The sequence below is a fragment of the Mustelus asterias genome, chromosome 8 (genome assembly GCF_964213995.1).
Source record: "Mustelus asterias chromosome 8, sMusAst1.hap1.1, whole genome shotgun sequence".
NCBI lineage: Eukaryota > Metazoa > Chordata > Chondrichthyes > Carcharhiniformes > Triakidae > Mustelus > Mustelus asterias.
Genome location: NC_135808.1, coordinates 35,198,707 through 35,216,046, shown reverse-complemented (window position 1 = coordinate 35,216,046; position 17,340 = coordinate 35,198,707). Strand labels below are relative to the sequence as shown.

The window sequence follows — 17,340 nt, the reverse complement described above, 5'->3', positions numbered from 1 at the left end:
AGATGAGAGTTCAGGGCTTGGGGGCGGGGAGCATTAATGGAAGTTTGTCCAGGCGGGCTAGTGGATGAGAGGGAAGTGGCAGAAGCAGCTGATGGGATTGTTTCAATCTTCTTGAGCAGAGAGGTCAATAACCAGGGAGCAGAGATTGAAAGTCATTGATGGAAGGATTAGTTGAAGAATAATTCTATCATCCAGAAAATGGTGAGGGCCTGGAACTCACTGTCTGAAAGGATGATAGAGGCAGAAACCCTCATCACATTTAAAAAACACTTGGATATGAAAGTCGAAGGAATAACTTCTCCACATTTAAAATAGGGCTCGAATAACTTCCTCACATTGACACTGTTCCATCAAACACTCACAGAGAAGGTACAGCATGGGTTAGATACAGAATCGAGCTCAGTGTAAACTGTCTCTGGATGTCGACTGGCATGGTAAACCAGGTGGATGGTAAACCAGGTGGATGGTAAACCAGGTGTCCAGAAGAACCTTTGAAAGCTGCGTCTCTTGGTCTTAAAGCAGTGCATGTGATGTCTGTACCCAGACAAAGGGCCAGGGTGAGAGAGAGGAATAGTTTTATTGGAGACTCAGACATCTCAGGTGGAGGTGAAGTTGAAAGTGATTAAATCAGTAGCTGCAGAAATGTTGTGGTGAATGGAGACCCAAAGGATTTGGAGAGCGCAATTGTTAGTAAATTGGAGCATAGTTTATTCCAGGGACAGATACAGAAGGAGGTGCAGCTGGAATGTTGGAGGGGGGTGTGGGTGCTGAGTAATACATGGAAGTGATCAGAGATGGTCTCCTCTGTGATTGATACGATGAGAGTTCAAGGAAGTGGCCGGGAATCTGCGCTGGGAAATCACTGAAAGTTCAAGTCAGGACAGCAAGGAAACTTCTGGAAATACAATTGCTTCTCACATACAATCTATACTTTTCCAGCATTAATTACTGACAGGCAGAAACCAAATCCTGACCCTGTCAGTTCATTACTGGAATGTTTGGAATTGAACCAATCTGGTTGTTGATGAAAAGAAAGGGCTGGCCCACAAAATGGCATCAAATTTGGCAGCGATTACATTGAGACAGAGGCAAAGTTCCAATCACCTTACCATCTTGTACAGCCCAGATGGTTTGGTGATTGGATAAGGCACTGGCCTCCTAAACCAGGATTGTGGGTTCAAGTCCATCTGAGGTGGAGTAAAGTTTGGTCCAGAAACAAATTTTTAAAATATATATTTTCAATTATGGGTGTTGCTGGCTAGACCAGCTTTTATTGCCCATCCCTAGTTCCCCTCGAGAAGGTGGTGGTGAGCTGCTTCTTGAATCGCTGTAGTCCCTGAGGTATAGGTACTCCCACAATGCTGTTAGAGGGGAGATTCTGGATTTTGATCCAGTGACAGTGAAGGAACGGCAATATATTTTCAAATCAAGATGGTGAGTGACTTAGAGATGAACCTCTAGTTTGTGATGGTCCCAAGTATCTGCTGCCCTTGCCCTTCCAAATGGTAGGGATCGTGGGTTTGGAAGGTGTGGCCTAAGCAACCTTGGAGAGTTCCTGCAGTGCATCTTGTAGATGATACACACAGCTGCCACTGGAGCAGGGATTGAACATTTGTGGAAGGGGTAGCAATGAAGCGGATTGATTTTTCCAGTGTTCATGAGTGTTTGTTGCTGGATCTGCACTCATCCAGGCATATGGTTAGCACTGCTGCCTCACAGCCAGGGACTCGGGTTCGATTCTGGGTTTGGGTGACTGTGTCTGTGGAGTTTGCACGTTCTCCTCGTGTCTGCCTGGGTTTCTTCCAGGTGCTGCCGGGGTCTAGGTAAAATGCTCTTTTGAGGGTTGGTGCAGACACGATGGGCTGAATGGCCTCCTTCTGCACACTCCTGAATTGTGCCTTGTAGATAGTGGACAGGCATTGGGGAGTCAGGAGGTGAGTTGCTTGCTGCAGGATTCCTAGCCTCTGACCTGCTCTGGTAGTCACATATTTATATGGTTAGTCTAGTTCAGCTTCTGGTCAATGGTAACCCCCAGGAAGTTTGTTGATAGTGGGGGATTCAGTGATGGTACTGCCATGAATGTCAAAGGCGATAGTTAGATCCTGCCTTGTTGGAGATGGCCATTGCTTGGCACTTGTGTGGCACGAATGTTACTTGCCCTTGGCAGCCCAAGCCTGGATATTGGCTGGGTCTTGCTGTATTTGAAAATGGACTGCTTCAGTATTTCAGAAGTTGTGAATGATAATCAGTGAACATCCTCACTTCTGACTTAATGATGAACCAGCTGAAGATGGTTGGGCCTAGTAAATTCCTGGAGCCGAGGTGATTAATCTCTAATCACCACAACCATCTTCCTTTGTGCGAGTATGACTCCAACCAGTGGAGGATTTTCCCCGATTCCCAATGACTCCAGTTAGCTAGGGTTCCTTGATGCCATACTCAGTCAAATGCTGCCTTGATGCCAATGGCAGTCACCCTCACCGCTAGTATTCAGCTCTTTTGTCCATGTTTGAACCAAGGCTGTAATGAGGTCAGGAGCTGAAAGACCCTGGCAGAACCTAAACTGAGCATCCGTGAGCAGGTTATTGCTGCCGCTTGCTAGCACTATTGATGGCCCCTTCCATCACTTTACTGATAATCGAGAATAGACTGATGGGCTGGTAATTTGCCGGGTTGGATTTGTTCTGTTTCTTGTATACAGGACATAGCTGAGAAATTTTCCACATTTTCCACAAATCCAACCCGGCCAATTACCAGCCCATCAGTCTATTCTCGATTATCAGTAAAGTGATGGAAGGGGCCATCAAAAGTGCTAGCAAGCGGCAGCAATAACCTGCTCACGGACGCTCAGTTTAGGTTCTGCCAGGGTCATTCAGCTCCTGACCTCATTACAGCCTTGGGTAGATGACAGTGTTGTAACTGTACTGGAACAGCTTGGCTGGGGCGCAGCAAGTTCTGGAGCACAGGTCTTGAGTATTATTACCGGAATTTTGTCAGGGCCAACAGCCTTTGCAGTATCCAGTGCCTTCAGCAGTTTCTTGATATCACATGGAATGAATCAAATTAGCTGAAGACTGGCACCTGTGATGCTCGGGACCTCTGGAGGAGGCAGAGATGGATCATCTGCTCAGCACCTCTGGCTGAAGACTGTTGCGAATGTTTCAGCCTTATCTTTTGCACTGATGTGCTGGGCTGCTCCATCATTGAGGATAGGGATATTTATGGAGTCTCTTCCTCCAGCGATTGTTACAGAGCTTAGATCCGAGCCGTTGGTTGTGGAATCGCTGAGCTCTGTCTACTGCTTGTGCTGTTTGGCGAGCAAGTGTTATAGCTTCACCTGGTTGACATCTCATTTTTAGGTCTGCCTGATGATGTTCTTGATGTGCCCTCCTGCTCTCCTCAATTACTACAGTAAGACTTTCCTTAATGTCTGTCTTTTTGAGCAAGCTTTGGGTCATCTGCATTAATATTACCTTGGGACAAGGTGCCATATAAAGGCAAGTTGTTGTTGTTTATTGTGTAAAAAGTTAGAAAGTGAGCAGGCATTCAGTAGGAACGGCGTGGTTCTATCCTACTGCCCCTCACTGTGAAGCTGTCTCCTAGTAAGGGGGCAAAACATTCAAAGAGTTAAAATAACTTGTGGATTTTCTTTTATTGTTTACAGAAGAATTGTCCTGAATTAAAGAGAACAGGGATTACAGATCCTCGTCAACCGAGGAGATCCTAATATCAGCCAAGGGATAACTCCCCAGAAAAACCAGTTCCAGTGATCCAATCACTCAGTAAGAATTTAATCAACGATTAATGAAACTGACCAGTGTCCAATCATTAACAACACTTCCATAGGTTAGACTATGGGATATCAGTCAGTGCAACAGATGGAGGAGTTGTACAGGAGATTGAAACATCCACAAAAGGTCATTCAGGGTGAGGAGAGAGAGCACGAGGGCGGCTCTCAGTATGAAGAGAGGGAGTGAGGGCAGCTCTGAATGTAAAGAGAGCTTTAAGGATTCATTACAGTTGTGCAATATTCACAAATCCTGACTAGTAGAAATGTGATGAGGATCTTTTCTGGAGCTCCTCACTCATAGATAGACAAGAGTGACGACAGTCGAGTGAGGATATTGTGCATCCTGCAGCTCAAAGGCAGCCACATGGAAGAGAAATCGTTTGTGGGTAATTTGAGGGAGTCTCTGCACAGTCACCAGTCCCTGTGAAACCATAACCCACCCACTCAGAGAAGCCATTCAGCTGTGAAGTGTAAGGGAAGACCTTTGTCCAATCATCGTACCTCCTGAAACACCAGTTCACTCACACAGGGGAGAAATTGTTCAAATGTAAGGTGTGAGATAAAAGTTTCTCTCAGTCATCATCCCTCATGGACCATCAGAGAACTCACACGGGGGAAGAGACCCTTCACGTTGATATTTGCAATAAAGTTATCCAATCTCTTACAATACCAGCGTGTTCACATAGGGGAGAGGCCCTTCAGAAGTGAGGTGTGTGACAACACAGTAATCAACATTCCTGTAGCATCAGTGCATTCACCGAGGGGACAGGAAGTTCAACTGCCAGATTTGTGACAAAGCCTTTGCACATTCCTCGACCCTCCTGCTACATCAGCGGGCACACACAGGGGAGAAACCCTTCAAGTGTGAGGTGTGTGACAAAGCTTTCGTAAAGTCATCCACACTCCTCGTCCACCAGCGAGCTCACACAGGGGAGAAACCTTTCCACTGTGAGGTGTGTGCTAAAGGTTTCACACTCTCATCCACCCTCCTGATCCACCAGCGGACCCACACAGGGGAGAAACCCTTCAGGTGCAAGATTTGTGGCAAGGCTTTCACCCAGTCATCGAGTCTCCTTCACCATCACAGGATCCACACAGGGGAGAAACTCTTCAGCTGTGAGGTCTGTCAGAAAACTTTCACACACCCCTCGAGCTTACTGCAACACCAGAGGATCCACACAGGAGAGAAACCCTTCCAATGTAAGGTGTGTGATGAAGCTTTCACACGCTCCTCAAACCTCCTGGATCACCAGAGGACCCACACGGGAGGAGAAAGCGCCCCCACTGGGAATTTTGTAACAAAGCCTTCACACAGTCGTCAGACTTGGTGGAATATCAGTGAACCCACACAGGAGAGAGCGTTCAGCTTTCAAACACTTGTCTGACATCCTGGAACATCAAAGTAGCTATGTGTGAGGAAATTGATAATTCTCAATTTTTTTGCCATACTACGGTCATATTCTGAGAAACAAGCTTGTGGGTGTGACTGGTTTAATTAGACAGGAGACAATTGGACTGCAAAGGTCAAAACATTGATATAAGAACTACGAAGAGTTGTCATGGTAACGAACAGGGGACCAGGGAAGCAGCTTGACCAGGAATTCACGAGTGAGTGATTTTAAAGTAGGCTGTTAGATTTCAAAGGAAACATATACAACTGAGAGATTGTAAATTTGTGAGAGAAAATTGTAGGTTTACTTCTGCAGAGAGCAGCTAATAAGTAATAAAGAAAGATTGATTCTGAGAAACTTATAAACAATTGTCAAAACAATAATGTAAAGTCAGAGGGAAAAACATATTGAAATTGAGACTGAAGGCTGTTGTGGGGTGACTGTGAGATCTTGAAGAAGGCAGTGTGTGTGTGTGTTGAAATCAGACCTATGAACACCAGTTTTGCCACATCCTCAGAGAGCAGAGTCAATGTGAGATTTCCCTTCGAGCAATAGGACATTGTGTGGTAATGTTACTGGAGCTTTATAGATTAGAAACTCTATAAGGACAGCTGCCATAAAAGGAGTTGAGGAGGTGTGGGGCGGTGGTGAGTTTATTTCATCCAACATCTTTTTGGAATTGTTTGTAAATTATGGTTAACTGCCTAAAGGTTTTCTTGTGTCTTTAAATGTTTAAATTCAAATTTAAAATCATCATGTGGTCTGGAATTTACTTATCTTGACTTCAGATAACTCCTCATAATATACAAATTGCAAACCATTGTAGCAGCTTGTTCTAAGTTTCCTTTTGGGATTTCGGCAGCCTAGCACTTACCATCTGCTGCTCCATAACTCACACGGGAAACAAATCCTTCCAATGTGACATGCATCAGGATTATTTCATATTCTCATCCTCTTTGGAGATTCCCCAGTGTCTCTGTACATGATAGAAAACATTCTGAAGTGATGGGCCCCGCCATCCCACCCACATTTCCAGCATGATCACTGCAAGAATTACTTTACTGATGTAGTCACATCAGCTTGGGTAAACTCAATGGATTTCAGCTCCATCTGTGTTAGGTTGCCAAATATTACTCAATTTGTAACTAGAGCACTGGGATTTTCAGATTGAATGTTAGCCTCTTAATACGAGAGTAACCACTGCGTAAAGCAGCCCGTTTGATCAACACTCCCTCCAACACCTTAAACATTCACTTCTTCCACCACCATTGCACGGTAGCAGTAGGGTGCACCATTGACAAGATGCACTACAGCAACTCACCAAGGCTCCTTTGGCAGGATCTTCCAAACCCATGACCATCTAGAAAGACAAGGGCAGCAGACGCATGGGAACACCACCACCTGCAAGTGCCCCTCCAAGCCACTCACCATCTTGACTTGGAAATATATCACCGTTCCTTCACCGTCGCTCGATCAAAATCCTGGAACTCTCTTCCTAATGGCACTGTGAGTGTGCCATTAGGGACTGCAGCGATTTAAAGCAGTAGCAATGAAACACCAATTAAACTTCGAGATCAACATCCATGTGTCATGATCCTTATTTGAGCTCTGCATGGGAGATTGTGCTGTGGGGTGACTTCACTTGAATTTAGTCTCACTATAAGCAACGAGGAAGTTTGACACAGAATGGAAACCGCAAGAGGGAAGTCATAGACCAGTGCATTAAAATGCATTCCTTCATTCAGATTCACCCACCACCCCCATCGTCTTCATCCAGTGGCTGGTGGCTGATATTGAATTAAACTCAGGGCCTGAATTGACTGGAATCGGACTCCCAACATTTTCTGCACATCAAATGTCCTTTAGGGAAGGATGATGAAGGGGCAGCGCTCTGAAAGCTTGTGGCTCGTGCTACCAACTAAACCTGTTGGACTTTAACCTGGTGTTGTGAGACTTCTTACTTTGTTTACCCTAGTCCAATGCCGGCATCTCCACATCATAGTAAATGCTGGCCAGCCAGTGATGCTCATGTCCCACGAATGAATAAAGAAAAACTTTTTATTTAAATAAGAAAACTCACAAACAACGACAGTCAATAAAGCTTGTCTACAGACAGAGACTCCAATAACAGAAACAGTTACAGAAAAACCCAAGGGGAACAATAAAAACTGGAATTCTCCCACAACATTCCTTCACCCACTACCCCAGACATCTCTAAATGTCATTCACAATTTATTAAACAAATATTAAAGAGGAAGAAAGCCACTGGAAAGGATTTACGTTTTTTACTATTTGTTGTGAACTGGAAATCCAGGCCCAGGAGGAGAGATTTAGAAGAAAAAATAAAGGGTTCTTAATACAAACAGAATTGGGAAATCACATACATAAATAAACTGTAATTGTGAAAGTGAGCACTGCTGTTTGTTTGTCAGATCCTCTCTCTGTCTCGCTCTCTCACCCTGAGGCCTCCTTTTCCACCCAATCACTCCACTTCTTCTCAGTCTCCTTCTCTCTCTACTTCCATCCCTCTCCTCTTACATTCCCTCTCTGAACCCTTGACCTCCCCGACCTTGCAAACTTTCGTGCCATCTCCAACCTCCCTTTCCTTCCCAAAATCCTGGTACATGTTGTTGCCTCCAAATCCTGGAAAGGGACACAGTGTCAGGCGAGGGGAGTGAAATCAGGAGGTGTGTGACAAACCAGCAATGAGATTTGCCAATGAGTGTGAAGAAATCACTCCCCAACTCACTGCCCTAACCTGCGAGTCACAGTGTCACTTTCCAAGTCATGAAAAGAAAAACAAAATCCATGCACTGTCATTTACACATCAGTCCACAGTCATACTCCATAAAGAAAATCATCACACCAATAACAAACTGTTTGTTCTTTCTAGTCTGTTCCAATTTCCCCACTCCCTACACATTGCAGACATAATCTTTAAAGCTCTTGCAATGACATGGCAGCTTTGACAAAGTGAAATTTGTCTTTCTGTCGTTTCACTTTGGTCTCATTACTCACTCCTGTTACTACTTCTGGCCTCAGTAATTTTAGCTGTTGAATGAGTGGTCTGGGTGCAGATATTTGGACTTGAAAACTTCCTATGTCTTCAGTAGCTGTGTTTCTCCACTTCACCTTGTACACATCTGTGCTGGATCTAGTTGATTTTTTGATGATATTTTTGACAATTTTCACTACTGCCTCAGTCTTTCCATTTGACTGGGCATAGTGTGGAGATGATGCATGGTGCTGAATTTCCCAATCACTTGTCAAGTGCCTGAATTCTTCACTCATGAATTGAGGCCCACTGTCACTTGTCATAATGTCAAGAATGTCATGATGACTGAAGTATGCTTCCAGGTGTTCTACAATTTCACTAGTCATCATTGACATCAGCTGCTCTAACTCCCAGTATCTGTGACAAGATAATCAATTCCAGTGAAAGTGAAGAGGTCTACTCCAATCTTTATCCAGCGTCTTTCTGGGATGTCATAAGTCATGAGCAGCTCTTTCTCTTGCTTAGTTTGATGTTCATTGCAAGCACTGCACTGGTTGATATGGTCTTTAATCTCATTGCTCATGTTTGGCCACCAGAAGATGCATTGATGTCTGTGGAGTTCTAATATCTCCAATAATGATTTTCACACACCTCATAGGCCAGTAGTCTTGATTCCTTGATGTTTTATGTGGATCTGCTTCAGCATTTCCTTTCTCATCTCTTTAGGGATAATAACCACAGTCCCTTGTACATGGTGCCATTGATTAGTTTGTGTTAATGCTCTGGACACAAACACAACTGGTTGTCTTGGCTGCATGAGGATTGCTCCAAGTCCTGTTTCACTGGCATCTCACTGCAGGATGACTTCATCATCGACATCATAGTACCTCAGCACTGGCGTTGTCATCACTAGTTGTTTGATGTGAGTGAAAGCTGCTTCTTGTTCTGTGCCCCAATAACACTGAACATCCTTTGCAGTGAGCTTGTGTGAAGATTCACACTCTGAATCTAACAAATTGACAGGAACTTGGTTAGGGAGTCCCATGTGGGTTCAACAATTACATGAAAACTTATTACAGAATTCGCATCTGACTAATTTCTCACCAGTGAGAATCCACTGGTGGATTAGAAAATCAGAGGACTTGGTGACAACTGTAACATGAACATTGCACCTAAAGAGTATTTTTCCTGCATATCTCTGATGTACCAAGAGAGTTGACGGCATCACAGATGTGTTATCACAAATCTCACATTTAAATGGTTACTCCACTGTGTGTAGCCTCTGATGGCGAAGGAGGTTGGATGACATCGAGAATGATTTGTTACACACCTCACATCTGAAAGGTTTCTCTCCTGTGTGAATGCGTTGGTGTTTGCAGAATGTCGATGAAGCTGAGAATGTTTCATTGCACAACTCACACGTGAATGGTTTATCCCCTGTGTGAATCCTCTGATGCTGCCGGAGATGTGCTGACTGCGAGAATGATTTGTAGCATGTCTCACACTTGAATGGTTTCTCTCCTGTGTGAATGCGTTCATGTTTGTGGAGATCTGAATGTGATGAGAATGATTTGTCACACACCTCGCACGTGAATGGTTTCTCCCCTGTATGAATGCGTTGGTGTCTGAGGAGAGTTGATGACCGTGAGAATGATTTGTCACACACCTCACACGTGAATGGTTTCTCCCCAGTGTGAATGCGTTGATGTCTACGGAGAGTTGATGATGACGGGAATGAATTCTCACACACCTCACACGCGAATGGTTTCTCCCCAGTGTGACTGCGTCGGTGGACGTCAATGGCTGATGATTGAGAGAAGGATTTGTTGCACATGTCACACTTGAACGGCTTCTCCCCAGTGTGAATTCGTCGGTGATTCACCAGGCCTGACAACTGTGAAAAGCCCTTATTACACACTGCACATTCGAATGGCTTCTCCCCAGTATGACTGCGTTGATGATTCTCAAATGTTGATGGATGTGCGAAAGCTCGATCACACACCTCACACTTGAATGGTTTATCTTCCATGTAGTTGTCCTTGTGTTGCAGGTAGAACAAGTGATGCACTTTCTGTGCTATGACATCTTATGAGCCTGTGGAACACACCTGACACTTGAACAGCCTCTCACCTGTAGGAATGAGTCAGTGATTCATGAAGCTCAATTAACAATTGAAGATCTCACTACACTTAGAGCCCATTCACGCTTCTTCCCAGCCTCACCCTGACCAATAACCCACAGCCGAACCTTCGGAAAGGTTGGTTCTGATGGAAGGTTCCACACCACTGGCCAGTTTCAAGTCTGATGATATGTCAACGCTCCCCTGACCCGACCTATTTCCCGATGATGGTTTCACTGCCTAATCTTCTCTGTGTTGAGCAATGCTGTGAAGGAACTGGATGTGTTCCCACAGTTGTACTGTTGTTCCTTGGGTGATGGTCAAGATCTATCCTCTCTGTATTCTCTGGTGTGGCACAGTGCAATTCTTCTGTAAAACAAGAAAAGGAAACATGATTTCCTCCAACGTCCTCTCCTCCGTTGCTGAAGGGATTGACTCCTCATTTTGTTTATTTGTATTTCCACAGGATGAGGACGTATCTGAATCTAAACCCATTTATTGCCCATCCCCAATTGCCCTCGAGAAGGTGATGGTAAGCTGTATTTTGGAAATGGTGCAGTCCATGAGGTGTTGCTACACTCAAAGTGGTGTTAGGGAATAAGTTTTATGGATTTTGGCCCAGCGACAGTGAGGGAGCACCGGTTGTAGTTCCAAGTCAGGAAGGGGAGTGACATGGAGGGGAACTTCCAGGTGATGGTGTTGGAAAGCATCTGCTGTGCCTGCCCTTCTAGATGGTAAAGGTTGCGGGTTTGGAGAGCGCTGTAGAAATAGCCTTGGTGAGTTCCTGTAGTGCATCTTGTACACAAAACACACACTGCTACCAGTGTGTAGGTGACGGGGGAACCAACAGGAGGGAAAAACGTATATGACCTCGTCCTCACCAATTTACCTGTCGCAAATGCATTGTCCACTTCAGTACTGGTAGTAATCACTATACAGTCTTTGTGGAAACAAATTCCTATTTTTACACTGAAGATACTCCCCATCCTGTGCTAAACGGGATAGATTTCAAACAGATTCAACAACTCAAAACTGAAATTTTGGAAAACATTTCTGCAGCACACATCTTCAGTTCTATTACTGGAATTTTGTCAGAGTTCACAGTCTTTGCAGTGTCCAGTGCCTTCAGCCATTTCTTGATATCATGGGTGTGAATCAAATTAACTGAAGACTGGCATCTGTGATGTTAGGGATCTCTGGAGGAGGTCAAGAAGGATCATCCACTCGGCACTTCTGGCTCCAGATATTTGCAAATGATTTCGCGCTGATGTGCTGGGCTCCTCCATCATTGAGAATGGGGATATTTATGGAGCCTCCTCCTTCTGTAGTTAGTTGTTTAATTGCCATCCACCATTCACAGTGGATGTGGCAAGACTTTGATCTGATTTGTTGGTGGTGGGATTGCTGAAAATTCCCAACTATCAACATCCTTGTGCTTACCATTGACCAGAAACTGAACTGGACTCGCCAGATAAATACTGCAGCTACAAGAACTCGCCAGAGGCTGGGAATTCTGTAGAGAGTAGCTTGCCTCCTGACTCTCCAAAATCTGTCCACCATCCACAAGCCTTGTGATAGAATTCTCTCCCTATGCCTGGATGAATACAGCTCAAACACCAGTCAAGAAGCTTTACAGCATCCAGGACAGAGAGAGCTGCTTGATTGGCACTCCCTCAGCTCCTTAAATATTCACCCCTTCCATTCACCATGAGTCCTTTGGGACTCAGCCAGCTCGGTCAGCAATGGTGCTACCAAACCCCCTCTTGCTGATGGACATTGAAGCCCCAACCTAGAGTACATTCTATGCCCTTATCATCAGTGCATCCTTCAATAGGTCAATTGATGTTCACAGTGGCACAGTGGTTAGCACGGCTGCCTCACAGCACCAGGGACCTGGGTTCAATTCCAACCTTGGATGACTGCGTGGAGTTTGCACATTCTCCCCGTTTCTGTGTTTTTTTCCTCCGGGTGCTCCGGTTTCCTCCTACAGTCCGAAAAACATGCAGATTAGGTGCATTAGCCATGCTAAATTCTCCCTCAGTGTACCCGAACAGACGCCAGAGTGTGACGACTAGGGGATTTTCACAGCAACTTCATTACAGTGTAAATGTAAGCCTATTTGTGATACTAATAAATAAATTTTAAACTTAAAAAAAAAGTCCAAACATGTGCAGGCCAGATGGATTGGCCTTGCCAAATTTCCCCTTTGTGTCCAAATAAATGTGTGGGTTTGGTGGAGTAGCCATTGTAAATGTGTGGGGTAATGGGGATAGGGCAGGCGGGTGGACCCAGGTAAGATGCCCTTTCAGAGAGTCAGTGCAAACTCAATGGGCTGAATGTCTTCCTGCACTGTAGGGATTCTACGGATTTTATGGATAAGCTGAGAGGTGTGGGTGAAGTGGGGGAGGGGGGCAAGAATGGTCATTGCAGCAGGCTGTAGCCAGCAAGTTTCCTTACCCATGATTTATTTGATGCCATGAAACTTAATAAGTTCAGAGTCAATGTTGAGGACTCCTAGAGTATACCACTGTTCCTGCTGGTGGGACAGGACGTATGTAATAAGGATGAAGACGGTCTGTGGGACATTGTCTGCAGGGGAAGATTCCTTGTGTTTGATTATGTTAAGTTGTTGCTTGATTTCTTTGTTGGACAGCTCTCCCAATTTTGGCACAAGTTCTCAGATCTTAGTAAGGGGGACTTTGCTGAGTCAACAGAGCTGGGTTTGCCATTATTGTTTCCAGTACCTAGGTTGATGCCAAGTGCTCCATCTGGTTTCATTGCTTTGTGGCTCTGTCATTGTTGGATATAACCGAGTAGCTTGCTAGGCCATTTTGAAGGCATTTAAGAGTTAGCAACATTGCTGTGGATCTGAAGTCACATGGAGGCCAGACCAGGTACAGGCAGCAGATTTCCTCACTAAAAGGGCATTAACGAACCAGATGGGCTTTCAATGACAATCAACAATGGTTTCATGGCCACTATTACTGACACTAGCTTTTAAATATACAATATTAATTGAACTTAAATTCTACGAACTGCTGTGCGGTTATTTGAACCCAGGTTGCCAAAGAATTAGTCTAGATCCATTGTCTTACTGGTCCAGTGATTGCCACCTCCCAGTTAGAGACTGTTCCACAGTAAGTGCCGGTCTGCTACTCCTGTGTGGGGACAAGATAGAAGTCCTTTCTTTTTCCTCACTTGATTGTCACACACCTATTTTCAGCAAGGACACTGGACAGTGACCAGGAGCAGACAACATGGATACTTTCTTTCCTCCACCCAGGCCCCATCTTACCAGGCACCATGAGGGCAACATTTAAAATGGGCTACCAATTCCCCAAAAACTTGTGTTGTGCTGGGAAAAACAAGTTTTATCCTTCAAGTATGCGTATAAAATAAAAACACTCAGAAAAAATGTAATTCAATGGAGATTTTGAAATTTCTCCCCTTGCTTTCCCAAATTATTTGAAGAAAACACACAGGGCAAGAAGTGCTGGAAGGTAAAGAAAATACTGCTTCAGTGTAGCTGAATGAAGGGTTCTGGTTTATCCTGGGAAATTAGATACACTGCACTCACTCAGACTGCACATCCCAAATTCAATTATCAGACACAGCACTGGGCAAAACTATCAAATCCAAGCTCAGGCTTTTGGAAAAGGCCGAGACCTTCAGGTAAAATCTTTAATGGAGGCATTAAAAGACATTTCAATAAATATGTCACAGCGCCTCCCAGATAATTACACCTCACCTTCTCATATTCAGCAATGACCCATCAACACAACTCAGCCTGTAAATCAGAAGGGAAATGCTTCCAATAAACACACTCAATATCCAACACACAGCTCCAATCAAACAGCTCAGCACAAAGCACCGAGTAAACAGGTCTCTCAGCTGGATCTTCTCACACAGCATAAGGGGCATTTCCACACCTGATTCCCCACAGGATAGTCAGACTGCCTGACCAATAGTGTGGATATTATGCAATGTAATTATTATAAATTCTGCTCCTTCACTCACCATCTCCTCACTTGGTTTTCAGTCCCTACAGGAAGTGAAGCAGCTGTGAAAGAGGAAGAGGAAGGAATGGGCAGAGTGGGTGGGCTCTCTGATTGACGTCTCTCACAGCCAATCCAAATATTTCTGGAGTAACATGAGTTTCCTGAAGCTTGGGAAACTGACCGGTGAAACGGAGGCGACTTTGAGCAGCAGATCAGGTGGAGATTTAAACTTGTCATTGTCCCATCTGAATAAAACCTCACTTATTGCAGCTGCTGTCTCAGTTCCCCTGGTAAATGTTTGACAGAGATTCCTAGTGTGGGAATAGCATTCTTCATCCTCAGGGGCTTTCAAACTGACATCAGTGTGGGATGTGCAACCTCGGATATGTTTGACAGCAGATCAGAAGAGGAAGACTCACAGCATCCAAGGCAGTGATGATGTGCAGTGGTGGGATCAGTTCATGGACAGGAGAGTGGGAGGTCCAGAGAGGAAAGATTGACCAGTGATCGGAGAGTGCCTCTATTCCTGGGAGAGTGTGGTGAACCATCGTTGGTTACCACTGTGGGGTTATTCCAATGTTATAATGTTGTTGGGTTAGGGTGTTTACACTGTGGGATTAATATACCTGTGGTGGATGTTGTTATGGCACATCCCGGTCGGGCCCCGCCTCCTGGGGAGAGGTATAAGACCCTCTGCTCAGGCGGGACCCCTCCAGTCTGGATTGGTGTACTCGTGTTAGATAGTTCCATTGTTTGTCAATAAAAGCCTTCAATCGCTGAAGCCTTGTACCTCGTGCTTGATTGTCGCGCATCAGAGAGTGACTTGGTGATTCAGGGAGTGTGTTGGGGCTGATTGTGTGAGTAGATCGTCCATGGTTTGATATCTTACAGCTCCACCCTATTTAGGGGTCGCCTGCTGTGGAGATTCATTTTCTCTCAGCTCCACTTTCTGAGACTTATTCAACCCTTCCGGTTATTCTCCTGTGATATCTGGATTCATAAACAACACTGACACCTGCAGCTCATACTAGTCATTACTTCAAATCAAATCAAACTTGCAGGCTGCCAGTTTTCAGGAGGGGAAAAGCATTCTGTACACAGCCTTGGGACTTAACTGAAACTGAATCTAATACAACAGAAATATTATACATCGACAAAGTTTTAACGAAGCCATGACTGACATTGAGTCAGAAAGTCACACTGTGGAGACTTGGCCACTGAGACTGACACTCCAGTGGAGTGCTGAGGGTGTGCTGCACTGTCAGAGAAACCAAAATTCAGATCAGTTAAACAAAGGCCCTCTCAGATGAATATACATTGTAGAAGAGCAGGGGAGTTGTTACTGATGTTCCAGTCAGTGTGGATCCCACAATCAATGTCACAAAAACAGATTAATTGATCATTATCATATTTCTGTGGGAGCTTGCTGTGCAGAAATTGACTCACCTGAAGACTCACCTGAAGAAGGGGCTTGGAGCTCCGAAAGCTTGTGTGGCTTTGGCTACCAAATAAACCTGTTGGACTTTAACCTGGTGTTGTTAAACTTCTTACAGAAATTGATTGCCATGTTTCCTACATGACAACAATGGCTGCACTTGAAATCACAATTCTTAGGCTTCAAAGTGCTTTTGGATGTCCTGAATTCATTAAAGTTGACATAAAAATGCAAGTCTTTCTTTCTCAGGGAATTGTTAAGCTTCCTGTGAACTGGAAATTCTAAACCCATTGATGGAGAAAGTTTACCAGTCCACAGTGACATTGACCAATATGCTGTGTACTGGACTCTTCCTGTAGGCTCCTGACGATTTCAGTGAACAGGAACGCACCATACTGATAAATCAGGGATTTTGGGGGAAGTTAAAAAAGTAAATTTATTTTGAGTTATGAATCTATACTGTTTTGCCTGCCGCACAGTCTGTTTTTAACCATTATACGGTGGACAAAGAACTGTGAGTTGACTTCTTGTTAGTACAGTAATATTTATTCACACACACAATTGATATTAATCACCCGCACAATCAATATAAGTTACTTATGGGTTCATGAAGGGCAGGTCATGTTTGACTAATTTGGTGGAACCTTTTGAGAACATTACATGCGCAGTGGACAATGGGGAATCTGTGGATGTGGTGTATCTGGATTTCCAGAAGGCATTTGACAAGGTGCTGCACCAAAGGCTGCTGCATAAGATAAAGGTGCACGGTGTTACGGGTAATGTACTAGCATGGATAGAGGATTGGTTAACTAACAGAAAGCAAAGAGTGGGGGAAAATGGGTGTTTTTCTGGTTGGCGATCAGTGACTAGTGGTGTGCCTCAGGGATCAGTGTTGGGACCGCAATTGTTTATGATTTAAATAGATGATTTGGAGTTGGGCACCAAGTGTACTGTGTCAAAATTCACAGAGGACACTAAGATGAGTGGCAGAGCAAAGTGTGCAGAGGACGCTGAAAGTCTGCAAAGGGATATAGATCGTCTAAGTGAGTGGGCAAGGGTCAATGTTGGTAAATGTGAGGTCATCCATTTTGGTAGGAATGACAGCAAAATGGACTATTATTTAAATGGTAAAAAATTGCAGCATGCTGCTGTGCAGAGGGACCTGGGTGTCCTTCTGCATGAATCACAAAAAGTTGGTATGAAGGTTGTGGTGAACCATCGTTGGTTCCCACTGGATAGTACTGAGCCAGGGCTGGCCAGTACTACAAGGATGTATATATGTTACTGTTGGATTGTACTACTGTTACTGTTGGGTTAGGGTGGGGTTGTTACACCTGTGTTTGTTACTGTTGTGGCACATCCCAGTCGGGCTCCGCCTCCTGGGAGAGGTATAAGAGTCCCTGCTCTGACGGGACCCCTTCAGTCTGGGATAGTGTACATAAGTTCTGATAGCTTCATTGTTAGTTAATAAAAGCCTTCTTTTACTGAAGCTTCGAGCCTCGTGTCCAAATTGATGTGCATCAAAGGTGTAGCAGGTAATTAAGAAGGCAAATGGAACTTTGTCCTTCATTGCAAGAGGGATGGAGTTTAAAAACAGTGAAGTTATGTTGCA

The 17,340-nt window shown here is 44.5% G+C and overlaps 4 protein-coding genes across 4 annotated transcripts in view; 3 read left to right on the top strand and 1 right to left on the bottom strand.

Annotated features, from left to right (window-relative positions):
• The window catches only part of LOC144497048 (uncharacterized), a 388,053-nt gene that overhangs the window by 121,201 nt on the left and 249,512 nt on the right, over window positions 1–17,340 (top strand). The window lies entirely within an intron of this gene.
• The window catches only part of LOC144497015 (uncharacterized), a 507,438-nt gene that overhangs the window by 379,967 nt on the left and 110,131 nt on the right, over window positions 1–17,340 (top strand). The gene's annotated exons all lie outside the window — the stretch shown is intronic.
• Window positions 1–17,340, top strand: part of LOC144497025 (uncharacterized) — a 335,427-nt gene that overhangs the window by 226,092 nt on the left and 91,995 nt on the right. The gene's annotated exons all lie outside the window — the stretch shown is intronic.
• Window positions 7,222–17,340, bottom strand: part of LOC144497055 (uncharacterized) — a 48,247-nt gene continuing 38,128 nt past the window's right edge. The window contains exon 4 of the mRNA XM_078217788.1: window positions 7,222–10,139. Coding sequence (XP_078073914.1) covers window positions 9,438–10,139 — 702 coding nt within the window. The 3' untranslated portion in view covers window positions 7,222–9,437. The remainder of the gene's footprint in view (window positions 10,140–17,340) is intronic.